The sequence below is a fragment of the Oryctolagus cuniculus genome, chromosome 12 (assembly GCF_964237555.1).
Source record: "Oryctolagus cuniculus chromosome 12, mOryCun1.1, whole genome shotgun sequence".
Classification (NCBI taxonomy): Eukaryota; Metazoa; Chordata; class Mammalia; order Lagomorpha; family Leporidae; genus Oryctolagus; species Oryctolagus cuniculus.
The window spans coordinates 9,845,903-9,860,680 of NC_091443.1; the positions used below are offsets into that span (position 1 = coordinate 9,845,903).

Sequence of the window (14,778 nt, forward strand, 5' to 3'; positions counted from 1 at the left end):
CCGGCTCTTCTCGGGGGCTGCACGGGTTCCCTTAGATGTTCCCCATAGATGTTCCTGGTGCATGCCGTCTCTCTCCTCCTTTATAGTCCTCCTCCGCCAATCCTAACTCGGCTGCCCACACGCCGAGTACGCTGCTCTCCTCCAATCAGGAGCAAGTCCTACAGTTTATTAGCTGAACTGGAGGCAGCTGTGCGGAAGCTGTTTACTTCTCTCCCAGCGCCATATTGTGGGAGAGCAGATGCATAGAATAAGTCTTAATTCCAGTAACTCAGTCTAGTCCGGTTTGCTCCCCACACAAGGCCCCTGTGGAGCGTTGCCCACCACGCCTACACTTGCAGGAACAGGAACGTAGGCACGTTTCATTTTCCGGTCTTGGAGATGCAGTCACTGGCCCACTGCCCCAGGCCACGTAAAACCCAAAGGGCAGGGGTTAGGATTCTGCCCCTCGCCTGTCACTGCCTCCACACTAGATCACAGTCCTCATGGCTGGTTTGGGTTCAACACTCAGAAAGCTGAACCACAGCGAAACCTACAGGGCTTTGTGCCACATGCAACTCGAGACCTGTCTGTCCTTGCTTTATCTGCCTTTGGTCCAACAAAGATACACAGAACATTTCCTTGGGTTCCTGGATTATCTTTGTCCAAACAAGAAGCACAAGAAAGAGGAGACCATAAGGCCAGCCAGCCCACCAATGCAGCTCGAGCCTAGGGGGCAAACCTCATTTTGTTTGTTTCTCAAGCATTTATTGATGTCTTGACCCTGTGCCCAGGACTGTGCCAGGCCACGTGAGTAGTCACAGTTTTATCAGTAATTTAAAACATATTTTAACAAGATTATGAAGCTGGTATTATAATTAGCCCCTTCTTACAGACTATTTCTTCCAGCCCTAAAAAGTAGATACAGTGCATCCTGACGGGATCTGAGGCTGAGCGAGACCTCAGAGCTCGCCCTGTGCCGGAGGTTCTCAAGGGGTGTGCCAGGGGCCCTTGAGGCCAAAAGTGTACATAATAACACTGAAGTATTATTCACCCCTCTCCCTCTCCTTCCCTCACAAATGAGGTTATGTGACAGGATCACAACACTGCTCTCAGTAAAATTATACTGATGAAATGACAGCTTGCACAGTCTCATGTTTTACAAATGTCTCACTTTCCATTTCTAATACAGGAAATATTATACAGGTATAAGGCACATAATTGTTCTTTGGGAGCCTCAAGAGCTTTTAAGAGAATATGATATCCTGACACCAAGAAGTTTGAGAACTGCTACCCTCAACTGATAACAAGATGAATGATGCTGTCTGTTGGCGCCATTGCACTCACTTCAAATAAACCCAAGGTTGTAAAACTTCCTTTATTCCAGGAAAGGCTGAGATCCATGTAATTGTGGGAGAAAAAAAAACACTGAGAAAAAAATTCTGACATTGGTCGCTTATGCAAAGATGACAGTAACAAGAGAAGATGGGACTGCAGGGTGAGGTCAGGAGGAACTTGGCAGAGCGAACGTGGCTGATGGTGATGGGGCCAGAGACGGGGCTGGGGAGTGGGAGAGGCAGCCAGGCAGGCCAGTGAGGGTGAGGGGAGAGCCCCCGTCCAGCTCAGGGGGCTCTCCTGCCTAGAAACTGCAGGTAGTCGGGAATCATGTCTTACTACAGGGGAAATGTTATCTCAGCTAATAGAGACCTGATTTAAAAACTACAAAGGAGTGAGTGAGCCCTGTCACCTAGAGTCAGGGTGCCTGGGCTCTACACTGCAGTACCTGGATCAGCGTGGAACTCCAGCTTCCTGCTAGTGTGCACCCTGGGAGGCAGCAGGTTGGTGGCTCAAGTAATTGGGCCCCAGCCACCCATGTGGCTCCCAGTTGCAGCCTTGCCCAGCCCTGGGTGTTGTGCTCATCTGGAGCATGGACCAGGCAATGGGAGCGCATTCTTTATGTCTCTGTCTCTCAAACAAAAATTAATTTAAAAAAGTACCTGCTAGGGATTAAAGCCCTGAGTGCTCTGGAACAGCAGGTACGGGCCATCATTAAAGAAAGTACGGAGGACAACACAGCGACCCCAGGTGCCCAGAGAAATCCACCTGGAGTCAGGGAGGAAGTGCTGCCTGGTGGGCAGTATCCATTAGAGCCTGGCGCTAGACATTCCCACAGTGCCTGGGGCTGCAGACCTGGCACTATGATCTCCTAACCCTGCCCAGACCTGGTAGAATAAAGCAGTCTGCACACAGTGAGAGAGCTTGGTGTTTTACTTTGATCTGTTTATCTAGTCCAGAACAACTTTTAATGGTTATCTGTGCCATTGTTAAAAAATAAGATCAAGTGTGAATGCTATCTGTGGGCCCACGTACTATTTCCTGAATATACTGGATCATTTCCTGCTCTGTGTCTGCTTTGCTTAGAAACGCTGCCCAGCTCCTGCTTCCGCTCTTGCTGAAACCCGACCCATTCTCTGGGGCTGGCTCAGGGTCCTCTCTCTGAGAAGCTCCTCTCCAGCTTCCGCAGCCATGCTGCCGCCATGCCAGGTGCACCTGCCACACTCACCTGGCCCTGCCCTGAGTGGGCCGCAGAACACCATCCTGCGGCTTGGCACGGGCTGCGGCAGGTCAGGGGTCTCGCACATGAGGCTCCCGTCTCCCTACTCAGCTGCTTAAGGCTGCTGGCCAGACCACACCTTCCCTCTTAAACCAGTGCTGTGTGGAGGAGATCCCAGCAGCCCCCTCTGCCTTGCCTGGCTGGAGAGGGGCACTCTGAACTCCCTCCTGGGCCTGAACCCCATGGCAGGCTATCACCCGTGTCACCAGCACAGGGAACTCTGCAGGGTGGCAGGTGCAGCACATGCAGCAGAGACAGCAACAGAATAGGAGGCAGGACACTGCACCCAGCAGCTCCTCAAACAGAGGGCCCTGGTGCATCCTGTGAAGCCGACTGGGAAGCCACAGTGGGACAGGCTGGGGGCCACAGCCAGGCTGGACAGAAGGAGGTCCTCACAGCTGGAGACCTGAGAGGAGGACACGCGCCTCTCAGAACCTCTCTGCTCTGACGAAACCAGTGAGTGAGTTGGGACGCAGGCCAACCTGGACCCAGCGAAGGCTTCCTGCGATTCCTCCGGACCTCAGGAGCAGCACACGGCACCTCTGCTCCCCTCAGAGCACGTGTGCTGCCTGCTTTGTAGGGAGGCGACTGCAAGCACGGAGGCAGTGAGTGGCCAGCCTCGGACCAGACCCCCTCTGCACCCACGCCAGTGTTCCCGGAGATGACCACAGTCCCAGGATACAACCACAGCATGTCCAAGCCCTCCGCACCCTCCTCACCAAGCCTCCTGGAATTTCTTCATCCTGGAAGGCTTGTCTTGGATCCGCCGCCTCCTAAACCATCTTTCAACCTGGCGCTCTGTCAAGTGACACTTCTTTGCCAGTCCATAGATGTCGGTCTGAAACGAGAGGAAATGAGCGAGCGAGTGACAACCGTAGAGCAGCCTGGCAGGCAGGGAAGACAGAGAGGTCGGCTACGTGAGCTTGAGTCCAGGGAAGGAGAGGCATCTTGCCAGCAGGTCTGAAGCCAGGGGCCTGCGCTGTGCCACAGTGGGTTAAGCTGCTGCCCATGATGTCAGCATTCTGTATCAGAGCACTGGTCAAGTCCTGGCTGCTCCATTTCCGATCCAGCTCCCTGCTAATGTGCACGGGAAGGCAGCAGAAGGCAGTGTAATACCTGGGTTCAAGTCCCCCTCTATGCTAACACATACCCTGGAAGAGAGCTGGTGATGTCCCCATAGCTGGGTTCCAGCTGCCTACATGGGAAACCTGCATTGCGGTATCAGCTGCAGGCTTTGGCCACGACCCAGTCCTGGCTGTCGCAGGCATTTGGGAAGTGAGCCAGTGAATAGGAGCGCTCTATTTCTACCAAATAATTATTTTTTTTTAAAAAAAGCACCCCTTTACTCTAACATAATTTGAAAACATAAAGCAGATTCCCCAAGGCCATCGTTCCAATGTGCTTGCCTGGTGGGTGGCAGGATATATTCTGAGGCCCCGACCTACTGTGTTCTCTCTGTTCTTACACTGAAAGCGCTCCGGGCCCAGCTCTACTGTCTCAAATGTTTATTAACTTGAAGCCAGTGAGTGAGCTTCCACTGCTAGGTACTAGGTGCTAGGTACTGCAGACTCAGCAGTGAGAAAAACTAACGTTCCCGTCCTCATTCTGGAACTTTCCCAACGTTAGGACAAGCCCAGTTTTGTTACTAGCCCACCACTTTCACAAGCATCTTGATGAAGGCACGTACAAGACAAGCAGCAATACCCCCCTTGTGATCTGGCCTTTTTCTGTGTCCAAGTGACCCTGGACCAAAGTCAGGCTTCACCAGGCTGGGCTCAGCCACCACAATGGCACTGGGAGGGAAATTTGCAAACAGAAGTTTCTGGAAGTATTCTGTTTAATTAATTTGTGAGACAAGTATTTACTGAACACCTACAATGCACAGACAATTGCACAAGATAGACGGGAAGGGAAATAAGCATCATTGAGAGACAAGGGATGGTCTTGTGAGACACAATTGGGAAGCTAGGTCTAAACATGTTCCCACAGAGGTCAGTGTAGACGTCTGTGCTGGGAACAGACTACCAACAACAGCTGAGCCCTACTAGCATCCACTGTGCACCAGGCACTAGTCCAAGCACGTGACTTGCTTCCGTTGCATCCTCACAAGAGCCCTCTGAGATGAACACTGCTATTCTGCTCAGACCATGGAGGGGAATGAGGCCCACACTGTGAACTGCCCATCTCCACACACAGCCTGCAGCAGAGGCAGACCCGGGCCGACAGTCTCCCACAACCTGTGTTCTTAACCTCCATACTGCAACTGCCAGGAACACTCAGGAGTGGGTTGCAGGCTGAGGCAACCCCGCAGGCAGCACCTCCAAGACGGGCCTACGGGTAGAGCAGCGACTGCCAGCAAGAGACAGGCCTAGGGGCTGGCGCTGTGGTGTAGGGGGTAAAGCCACTGCCTGCAATGCTGGCATCCCATATGGACGCCAGTTCAAGTCCTGGCTGTTCCACTTCTGATCCGGCTCCCTGCTAATGCACCTGGGAAAGCAGAAGATGGCCCAGGTCCTTTGGCCTCTGTACCCACATGGGAGTCCCAGCAGAAGCTCCTGGCTCCTGGCTCTGGATCAGTCCAGCTCCAGCCATTGCAGCCATTTGGGGAGTGAACCAGTGAATGAAAAACTCTCTCTCTCTCTCTGGCTCTCTGTAACTCTGCCTTTCAAATAAACAAATAAATCTGAGAGAGAGAGAGAAAGGGAGAGAGAGGAGGGGAGGGGAGGGGAGGGGAGGAGAGAGGGGAGGGGAGCAGTCCCTTTCCACTCTAGAAGGTGTGGGGAAGTTCTGTTTCATGTGGTATTTCAACTGCAGCTGAACAATAGAGAGACGTTAACACTGGACGTGTCAGGGCACTAGATTTTACAGCTATTAAACTTAAATCTCCTCCTCTGATGCATGGGCGTGCAGTGCACCACCAGCGTTAGGAAGGACACTTTGTAGGGGAAGAGGATCACGGTTCTTGAAGTGCAATCTCTGAGAGCAGGCAGCGGCACAGCGGATTTGGAGCTCGCCATGAAGGTGAGCTCAGCAGACACTTCCTTGATTCATGCAATGTATTCTGGCGTCATCAAGACGGCACATAGGGGTTTCTGCCCTAATGATTATTTCTTGATTAGTACACTTTGTACGTTATGACCATTCAAATTAAACCTAACATTAAAATTTAAACTTTGATCTTTAAACCAAATCATGGTATTGATCTTTAGGGCTTAAAACTATAGAAAACAACAATTCAACTACTGAAATTTATGATCTTACATCCTAATATGTATTTGTAACTTTGAGTTACATTTGAGATGCTGTATAACCTGTCAATAGCACAAAGAAACAAATCCAAATGAATCAAATTCTTTGTAGTCAACTGGAGTTTTTTTGGTACAAGTGAGATAAGACACAGATGATTAAGAAAGGAGGTTTTGGGGCTGGCATTGTAGCACACAGAAGGTTACCTGTGATACCAGCATCCTACGGTTAGAGTCCCTGCTGCTCCACTTCCAATCCAGCTCCCTGCTAGTACACCTGGCAAAGCAGCAGAATATGGCTCAAGTATTTGGGCCCCTGCACTCCTGCAGGAAACCCACATGGAATTCCAAGCTCCTGGCTTTAGCCTGGCCCAGCCCCAGCTGTTGTGGCCACTTGGGGAATTAACCAGAGAATAAAAGATCTCCCTTCTCTGTCTCTTCCTCTCTCTCTGTATCTCTGCCTTTCAAATAAACAAAAGGAAAATATTGAAAAAAAGAAAGAGAGGAAGAGAGGAAGGAAGGCAGGGAGGGAGGGAGGGAGGGAGGGAGGAGAGAAATTAAAGAACTGGTACTTACTTGTGATGGATGCCTTGTAGAATGATTGAAAAAATTCTCTAAGGTGGCATTTGGAATAATCTTTTGAACTGTCTCTTTAATGCCAAATGTTTTTGCTAGAGGTGTAGCAACAAACCTACAAAAATATGGAAAGTCAGTTCAGTGGTGGACAGTGAATCCACAGACTGCATAGAACTGAAGCTGTGACCAGTTCCCCCATGAATCGCCAACCATTAGCTTGTGTTGTCACTGGGGCTGTGTACAGCCAACAGCCTGCCTCTTAAAAGTGCAAGGCACTCAAGTCCCTGTTCATGTGCCAAAAAAATAAAAAATAACAATGCAAGGCAAACAAATTTTCAGGACTTATATACAAGCAACAATTTAGAAAAATACAATAAAATACTTGCACAAATTCTAAAATTTATTTTATATTAACACACATACTTATACATGAATATTAGGAATTAGGATGACTATCCTACTTAGAATTTCATTTTTAAGACAGCTGGGGGGCTGGCACTGTGGTGTAGCAGGTAAAGCTGCTACCTGCAGTGCCAGCATCCCATATGGGTACTTGTTCAAGTCTTGGCTGCTCCACTTCCCATTCAGCTCTCTGCTATGGCCTGGGAAAGCAGTGGAAGATGGCCCAAGTGTTTGGGCCCCTACACTCACATGGGAGACCTGGAAGAAGCTCCGGACTCCTGGCTTCGGACTGATGCAGCTCCAGCCATTACAGCCAGTTGGGGAGTGAACCAGTGGAATGAAACTCTCCCCCTCCCCCCAAACGCCACCGCTTCTTCTCTCTCTGTGCAACTCTGACTTTCAAATAAATAAATAAATATTTTTAAAAAACTGCTAGGGATTAAATTGTTATTAGAAAAAATTTTACTTGGTGACATACTCTTAAAGAAATTAGTATGTAATTTCAAATTTTAACACATGAAAAAATGGTACGACTCTTGAGTAAATACTTAGGAACTGGATGAATGGGTGGGAAGGCAAGTGTACATTTAACTTTAAAACAAACTGCTTTTCCAAGTGGCTGTACCAGGGCCAGGGCTGTGGTGCACCGGATCAAGTTCTGCCTGCAGTACCGCCATCCCATATAATAGGTGCCTGTCCTGGCTGCTCTACTACCAATCCAGCTCCCTGCTAACGCACCTGGGAAAGCAGCAGATGGTTCAAGCACTTGGGACCTTGCACCCATGTGGGAGACCTGGAAGAAGCTCCTGGCTCCTGGCTTCTGTCTGGCCTAGCTCCAGCCGTTGGGGCTGCCTGGGGAGTGAACCAGCAGATGGAAGATCTCTCTAACTCTCCCTCTCTAACTCTGCCTTTTCAATAAATAAAGAAATCTATAAAATAAAAAAGTGGCTGTACCATCTTGAATCCTCCCTACAGGGCTCCAGTTTTCCATTATCCTGTGAACCCTTGGTACTCCAGCCTCAAGCAGTTCTACTGGGCATGTATTAGTTCTGGCTGATTTCCCATTCTTTTCTGTTATTTCCTAGCTTTGGCTTGCTTTAAGTTTAGTTTGATTTTATTCTAATTTCTTGAGATAGAAGGTGAGATGATTGATTTCTTTCTTCTTGTTAAATTTAGGTATTTGCAACTATGAATTTCCCTCTATTGAAATTGCTGCATTCCATATTTCGAGCATAGGATCTTCTTTTTCATTGGTCTGAATATTTTCTAATTGTCCTTATGAGTTAGCCTCTGACTGCGTATTTAAGTATGTCTCGGAGGTGGGCGTCTGGCCTGCATCCCATACTGGAGAGACGCAGCATCCCATTGCTGCCTCCAGCTCCTGACTCCCACTTCCGCCATGCAGACCCAGGGCTGGTTCAACTGATTGGCTTCCTGTCACCCACGTGGGAGATCTAAATTGAGTACATGGTTCCTGACTTCAGTTCTGGCCCAGCCCAGATCCAGCCATGGTGAGCATCTGGGGAGTGAACCAGCAGACGGGATAGCTCTCTCTCGCTCTCTCACTCTAACACGTAAATTTTTAAAATGTTATTTAATTTCTATGTATTTGTTAATTTTTCAGTTTTCTTGTTATTGATGTCAAATATCATTTTATTGTGGTTGGAAAACATACTTTGTGTGATTTCAACCCTTTTACGTTTATGAAGACTAACAAGCGATCTCTCCGACACAGTGCTCTCTGCACCTGGGACAAACACTCTGATGCTGTTGGCTGGGTCGCTCCACAGAGGTCTGTCAGCGCTGGGCGACTCACAGCACTGCTCAAGTCTTCTGCTTCCTTCTTGATCTTCTGCCGAGCTGTCCTATCTATTATTGACAGCGGGGTACTGAGTCTGCGAGTACTACTGCTGTCTGTTTCTCAGTTCTGTTAGTTCTTGTCCCATGCATATCAAAACTCTGTTGCTGTGTTTGTGTGTAAACTTTAATTCCTTACTCATTTTTTTTTTTACTCTTTTAGTTATTTTTTAGAACTTAAAACAGGAAATTACAATTAGCATCTTAAACTGTAACATCCTCGTTCAGGTTAATCCCAAATTGATTTCAATAGGATACAAAACCTCCAGCATTTCCTGCTTCCTTGGTACTAGTATTGTCATACAAATTATATCTTTATGAAATGTAAACCCATGACACAGATTTATGATTATTATTTTATGCAAATGTCTTTTAAATCAGGAGAAAAATGTTAAAAGCAAAAAATGCAGTTACATTGTTTTCTGATATTTTACACAGGTTACCTTTACTTGTTTTCCACATTTTTCCTTGTGGATTCAAGTTACTCCCTTACATATTATTCTCCCTTCAGTCTGAGCTTCGTTTATTTGAGGGTGTCTTAATTTCTCTTATTCTGGAGTGCCGTCTCACTTGGTGGACAGTCTTTCTCCCCTTCATCACTTTTATGTCGTCCCAAGCACCTCTAACATTCCATCCATCCTAGAACATGCTCTTTGTGCACACGACAAGATGTGTATCAGCGCCCGTTGACTGACAATGCTGTTCAAGTGTTCTACTTCCTTCTTGATCTTCCTCCAAGTTGTTCCATCCATTACTGAAAGTGAGATGTTAAAGTCTGCAACTGTGCTTAGACAAACATCTCCAGGGAAAAGGCTTTTTTTTTCCCCACCAAGTCTGGTCCAATAAAGACAGCCTTGCTGGTAAGTGTCTTCCAAGAAGTCACCCGGCAGGTCTGACAATGACCCTCCTCCAGTAACAACGCTTTGATGCAATGCCAAGTCTGCAGAACTCCCTTCAAAAGCTGCCAGGCAGTCACTGTGGGCTCCTGGTATTTGAGGGCTATCACAGGTGTGGCGAGGGCAGGATGGAACAGGGCAAGGACAAGTGTCCCAGGCTCACTCTTCTTAGGGAAACTTGGCCACTTTTCTTGAGTAGCAGTTCCTTGCCTGCTGTAAGCCTTCAGCTAATTCTGAATTCTGAAAATTTTGATTCTGATCATTTTTGTTGGTTCTTAGGCTGCTGCTATGGAGGAGAGGATTTGTGTAGGCCCCTACTCTGACGTTGTTGCTAACTTCTAAGACATTGTGATCTTAGTGTCTAAATAACATTTTAATGTTATTTTCTTAATGACTAAATTACATCTTTTTATGTGCATGTTTCCCATCTTCATATGTCCTTTGATGGAGTTTTTTTTTTTTTCAAATCTTTTGCCTATTTCAAATACTAAGTTACTTCTGCTTATTACTGAATTATGAGAATTCTTTATATATTCTGAATTTAAGTCCTTCATTAGATATACACTTTACAAATATTTTCTCTCTGTCTATGACTTGTATTTACATTTTATTATGCGATGTGGTTTTTTTAGAAAAAATAACTTTAAGGCATTGTTGTGTATCATATAATTCAACTGTTTCGCATATACAATTCAATGACTTTTTCAGAATTCTACCAAGTTGTACAACCATTACAATTGGTATTAGAACATTTTTATCACCCCAATCTGATCCTGCAGGCTGCTACTGTTAATCCCTGTTTCTTCTCACCTTTGCCTTAGGCAACTACTAGTCCGTTTTCTGTTGGTCTGGCTTTGCCTTTGATGGGTATTTAATGCAAGTGTAATACAGTGCGAGTGTACAGTTGTGTGTGTCTGGCTTTGCCTTTGATGGGTATTTAACGCAAGTGTAATACAGTGTGAGTGTACAGTTGTGTGTGTCTGGCTTCTTGCACTGAGCACACTTCTGAGGGACAGCCATGTCACAGTGTCACAGTGTGCATTTGTAGTTTGTTTCCATTCAGTGCTGAGTAATATCCCACTGTGTCGCTCCCCCTCTTCACGGAGGAACGACACAGGACCCTGCGCTGTTCTTTTGTCTGCTCGGCCCTTCCCGGGTTTGCTGCTGGTTCTTCCCGGGTTGGCTACCGTCCCTTCCACCTCCGTGGAAGGGCGGTTCCCCCTAGCCACTTTCCCCACTTCTGCGGGGGAGCGGCACACCGCCGACCGGCTCTCTCGGGGGCTGCTGGGATGTTATCCGGATGTTCCCCTTAGATGTTCCTGGTGCATGTTGTCTCTCTCCTCCTTTATAGTCCTCTTCCACCAATCCCAACTCTGCTACCCACACACCGAGTACGCTGCTCTCCTCCAATCAGGAGCAGGATCAGCTCCTGCAGGTCATCACTCAAGTTGGCGAGAGGCAGCTGCGTAGAAGTTGTTACTCCCTTCTCAGTGCCATATTGTGGGAGAGCAGATGCATAGAATAAGTCTTAATTCCAGTAACTTAGTCTAGTCCAAGTTGCTCCCCACACCACTGCACACATAGACACTCACAGTGTCTTTAGAGGAGCAAATGTTTTAGATCTTTCCCAAGAAAATAAAAGCGTACGTCCGAGTATATTCTGGTACTGAAATGTTCACCGCAGCTTCATTTGTAGTAGACCCTAACTGTAAACAAACAAGTTTCCATCAGCCAATACAATGATATTATATTGATAATATAATGATAAATAAATTGCAGTACACTATATCCATAACATTGGGTATAGCAATAACAATGATTCATAGATACATACAACACAAACAAAAGTCTCACAAGCTTTATGCTAAATGAAAAAATCAGACAAATAAGACTATAGTCTATGATCCACTTACAAGAAATCCTAGAAAATGCAGTTATAGTGGCAGAAAGTAGGTTGCCAGGGACTGACAGGCAGGGAGGAGATGGACTGAATGGGTACAAGGGAATTTCTCAGATAATGGAAACCTATTTTATGATTTGGTGATGGTTGCGTGACTGTACACATTTGTCAAAATGCATTGGGTTTTGGATGAACTTCATTGTATAAAAATCAGATCTCAGGAAAGTCTATTTGTAAAACAGTGACATGTCCCTAGTCTCCTTCAGTTTGTGCGAATGCTCGCTTCTGCTCAGTCTGTCCTAGCACTTACTTAGAAGTTTCTGCGTTTAATTTAATAATGAAAACTTTAGTAATGATTTATCACTGATCTCTTTAGTTCAATATTTTTATCCGTGGAAATTGGATAAAAAATGTACTAAGATAATCTGATAAAAAGTGTAAGTCAGTTCAACTTCCAGATGGACTAAGTTCTCTTGGAAATGGACCACACATTTCACAGACATATAAAAACAAGCTAATTATTCACCAGCTGTACACAGAGCAATGTGAACATATCACAAAATACAGTGATAAATTTTAAAAAAAGAAGAAAGAAATGAGGCCTTACCACTTATGAGAACTAATTATACTTGTTCATGGACACAAAGCATGTGGTTTACTAGGTCATACAAACAAAGGGTTATCAAATGCATCAGAACACAGTGAGGGGTGGGAGTGGTGAGGACTGTGAGCAAAGAATGCAGACAAAAGGTAATTAATGAAAAAGTAATTCAGAAGACCTCTTACACAAACCAAAGACGATGTGATATGTCTTTGTGATCTGAGGAATCTGATTAATGATTTCGCTATCAGCATAAGGAAGGAGGAGGAAGGGCAGGAGCGAGGGTAGGGTGGGAAGTATCATCACACTCCCAAATCTGTACATAGGAAGTACATGAAATTTGTCTACCTTAAATAAAATTTTTAAAAAAGAATTAACACACACACACAAATGTACCTTTGTGCACTACATTTAAGATATATAAAACAAATGAATTTCGTGTTTAAACCTGAAAAAAAACTAATATAGCCTTAAACTTAACTAAATCTCAAAAATATATTTGACAAAGTTTTGGACAAATAATGATATTGGTTAATTTATCCATACTACTAGTTAAAACATTTTATGGGAGAAATCAACCATTTTTTCCACAAGTAGAATAACACAAATATGAAATGGTTTCATAGAGTAGTATTATTCTCAATTACATTCACTCAATGCTATCTCTTCAAATGTTAGAAATGAAAAAATTTGGAAAAAGAGAAAAGCAAAGTGGAACTGAACTAAAGGTTTATGTAGCAATGGAATAAAACCAACCACAGGGTCAAATATAACATTCCTCCCTCCAGGGTCAAAGGGTCATGTGAGAGATAAGTGTCAAGTATACACGTTTGAATAAAGAGACATGTCCACAGCAGACCTGCTGACATGAGGAACAAAGACATATTAAAATCATTAATTCAAACAAGAGAAAGATGGTCCTCTCTGTTCACTTTGAAGACAGAAATAGCATTTTTAATAGAACAGAGGAAGTACATACAGGGTGGATGTCTGGCAAGCTGTTAAGACCTCGCTTGGGGGCCTCCATCCCACATCAGAGAACCTGGGTTCAAGTCCCAGCTGTGTTACTGATTCCAGATTCCTGCTAATGACACCTGTGAGATAGTAGATAATGGCTCCAGGGCACTGCACACCAGATGGAGTGGCTTTGGATGCCCATCCCCGGCTGTTGCGGGCACTGGGGAAAGAACTGGCAGATGAGCTCTCTCACCCTCTGCGCCCCAATCCCGTGTATGTGTGTGCCTTTCAAATAAAATAAAGACTTTTTAAAAGAACCAAGAAGTTGTATAAATACAATACAGTTTTCAGATTCAGTTTCCTCCTCCCTTTTCAAATAAACCTAGGAAATCTATCACCTTCTCTGACACAGGTAGATGAATATGAATAAGGACCTAATTAAAGATCTGTTTTGGGGACGGCACTGTGGCACACCAGGCTACGTCCCCGCCTGCAACGCTGGCCTCCCACGTGAGTGCCAGTCCAAGTTCTGGCTTCTCTACTTTCCACCAGCTCCCACTAACGCACTTGCGAAAGTAGCGGAAAGCTGCCCAAGCCCTCGCACCCCTGCACCCACATGGGTGGCCCAGAGGAGTTCTAGGCTCCCGACTCCAGCCTGGTCCAACCCCAATTGTTGCAGCCATTTGAGGAGTGAATGAGCAGTTGGAATCAATCTCTCTCTCTCTCTCTCCCCTGTTCTCCCTCTCCTTCTAACTCTGCCTTTCAAATAAATAAATCTTTTAAAATAAATAAATAAAATCAATTTTGAAAAAGAAGAGAAGCACAACAAATATTTGATAAACAGAACTGAAAGGAGGAAGGATATAGTAAGTCTTAGTTCCAGAATAGACCTGAGAGATTTCTGAGCTAAACATTTATTTTATTGATACAGTGTAGGGAAAAAAAAGCCAGAGAGGAAGGAGAAGAGGCGGCACACTTCTGCTGCCACACAAATGGTCCCACGTCAGGGTAAACACCAGCAGGGCCCTCAGGCCGGCTGCTGCTGTGGAGCTGAAACTTCAGGTGGCCCCACTCTGACACCTTGACACCCCTCTGGCCAGCACCCATCGGCTACACGGGACTCAAAAGTTAAGCCATCTCAGGCCTTGTTTATTTTCAGTATTGTGTCACAGAATAAAATGTAGGACTAAGCAGATACTAAGTATGTTAAGTTTAAACACTTCTCATAAGTATGAGGGCACATCAAAAGTTCATAGACAAAAAGAATTATGAATTTATTTTGGTGCAAAAGGTCGTTTGAAATCCATGCACAGCTTTTTCATAATGTGAATTTTCTATGAACTTTTGAAAACTCTTTTGTAGAAGCAACAGCCTACTGATGGAAGACTGAGTCCAATTCCCAAGCATGCAGACACTCTGTAAGGAGAGTTTTTTAAAGTGTTTTATAAATGAGGACAAAAATATCTGGAGTAACATGGTTCCCACGCAGAACCCTGGTCTCATGCACATATTTTTTTTAAAATTTATTTGACAGGTAGAGTTACAGAGAGTGAGAGAGACAGAGAGAAAGGTCTTCCATCTGGTGGTTCACCCCCCAAATGGCCACATGGCCAGAGCTACGCTGATCTGAAGCCAGGAGCCAAGTGCCTCCTCCGGGTCTCCCATGCGGGTGCAGGGCCCAAGCACTTGGGCCATCCTCCACTGCTTTCCTGGGCCACAGCAGAGAGCCGGACTGGAAGAGGAGCAACCGGGAC

At 45.8% G+C, this 14,778-nt stretch overlaps 1 protein-coding gene across 2 annotated transcripts in view; it reads right to left on the minus strand.

The window, feature by feature from the left end:
• Nucleotides 1–14,778, minus strand: part of CERS3 (ceramide synthase 3) — a 107,915-nt gene that overhangs the window by 51,817 nt on the left and 41,320 nt on the right. For both annotated transcript variants that reach the window (XM_070053524.1, XM_070053523.1), the window contains exons 4-5: nt 6,412–6,526; nt 3,310–3,428 (exon numbers count right to left, since the gene is read on the minus strand). In XM_070053524.1, coding sequence (XP_069909625.1) covers nt 3,310–3,428; nt 6,412–6,526 — 234 coding nt within the window. The remainder of the gene's footprint in view (nt 1–3,309; nt 3,429–6,411; nt 6,527–14,778) is intronic.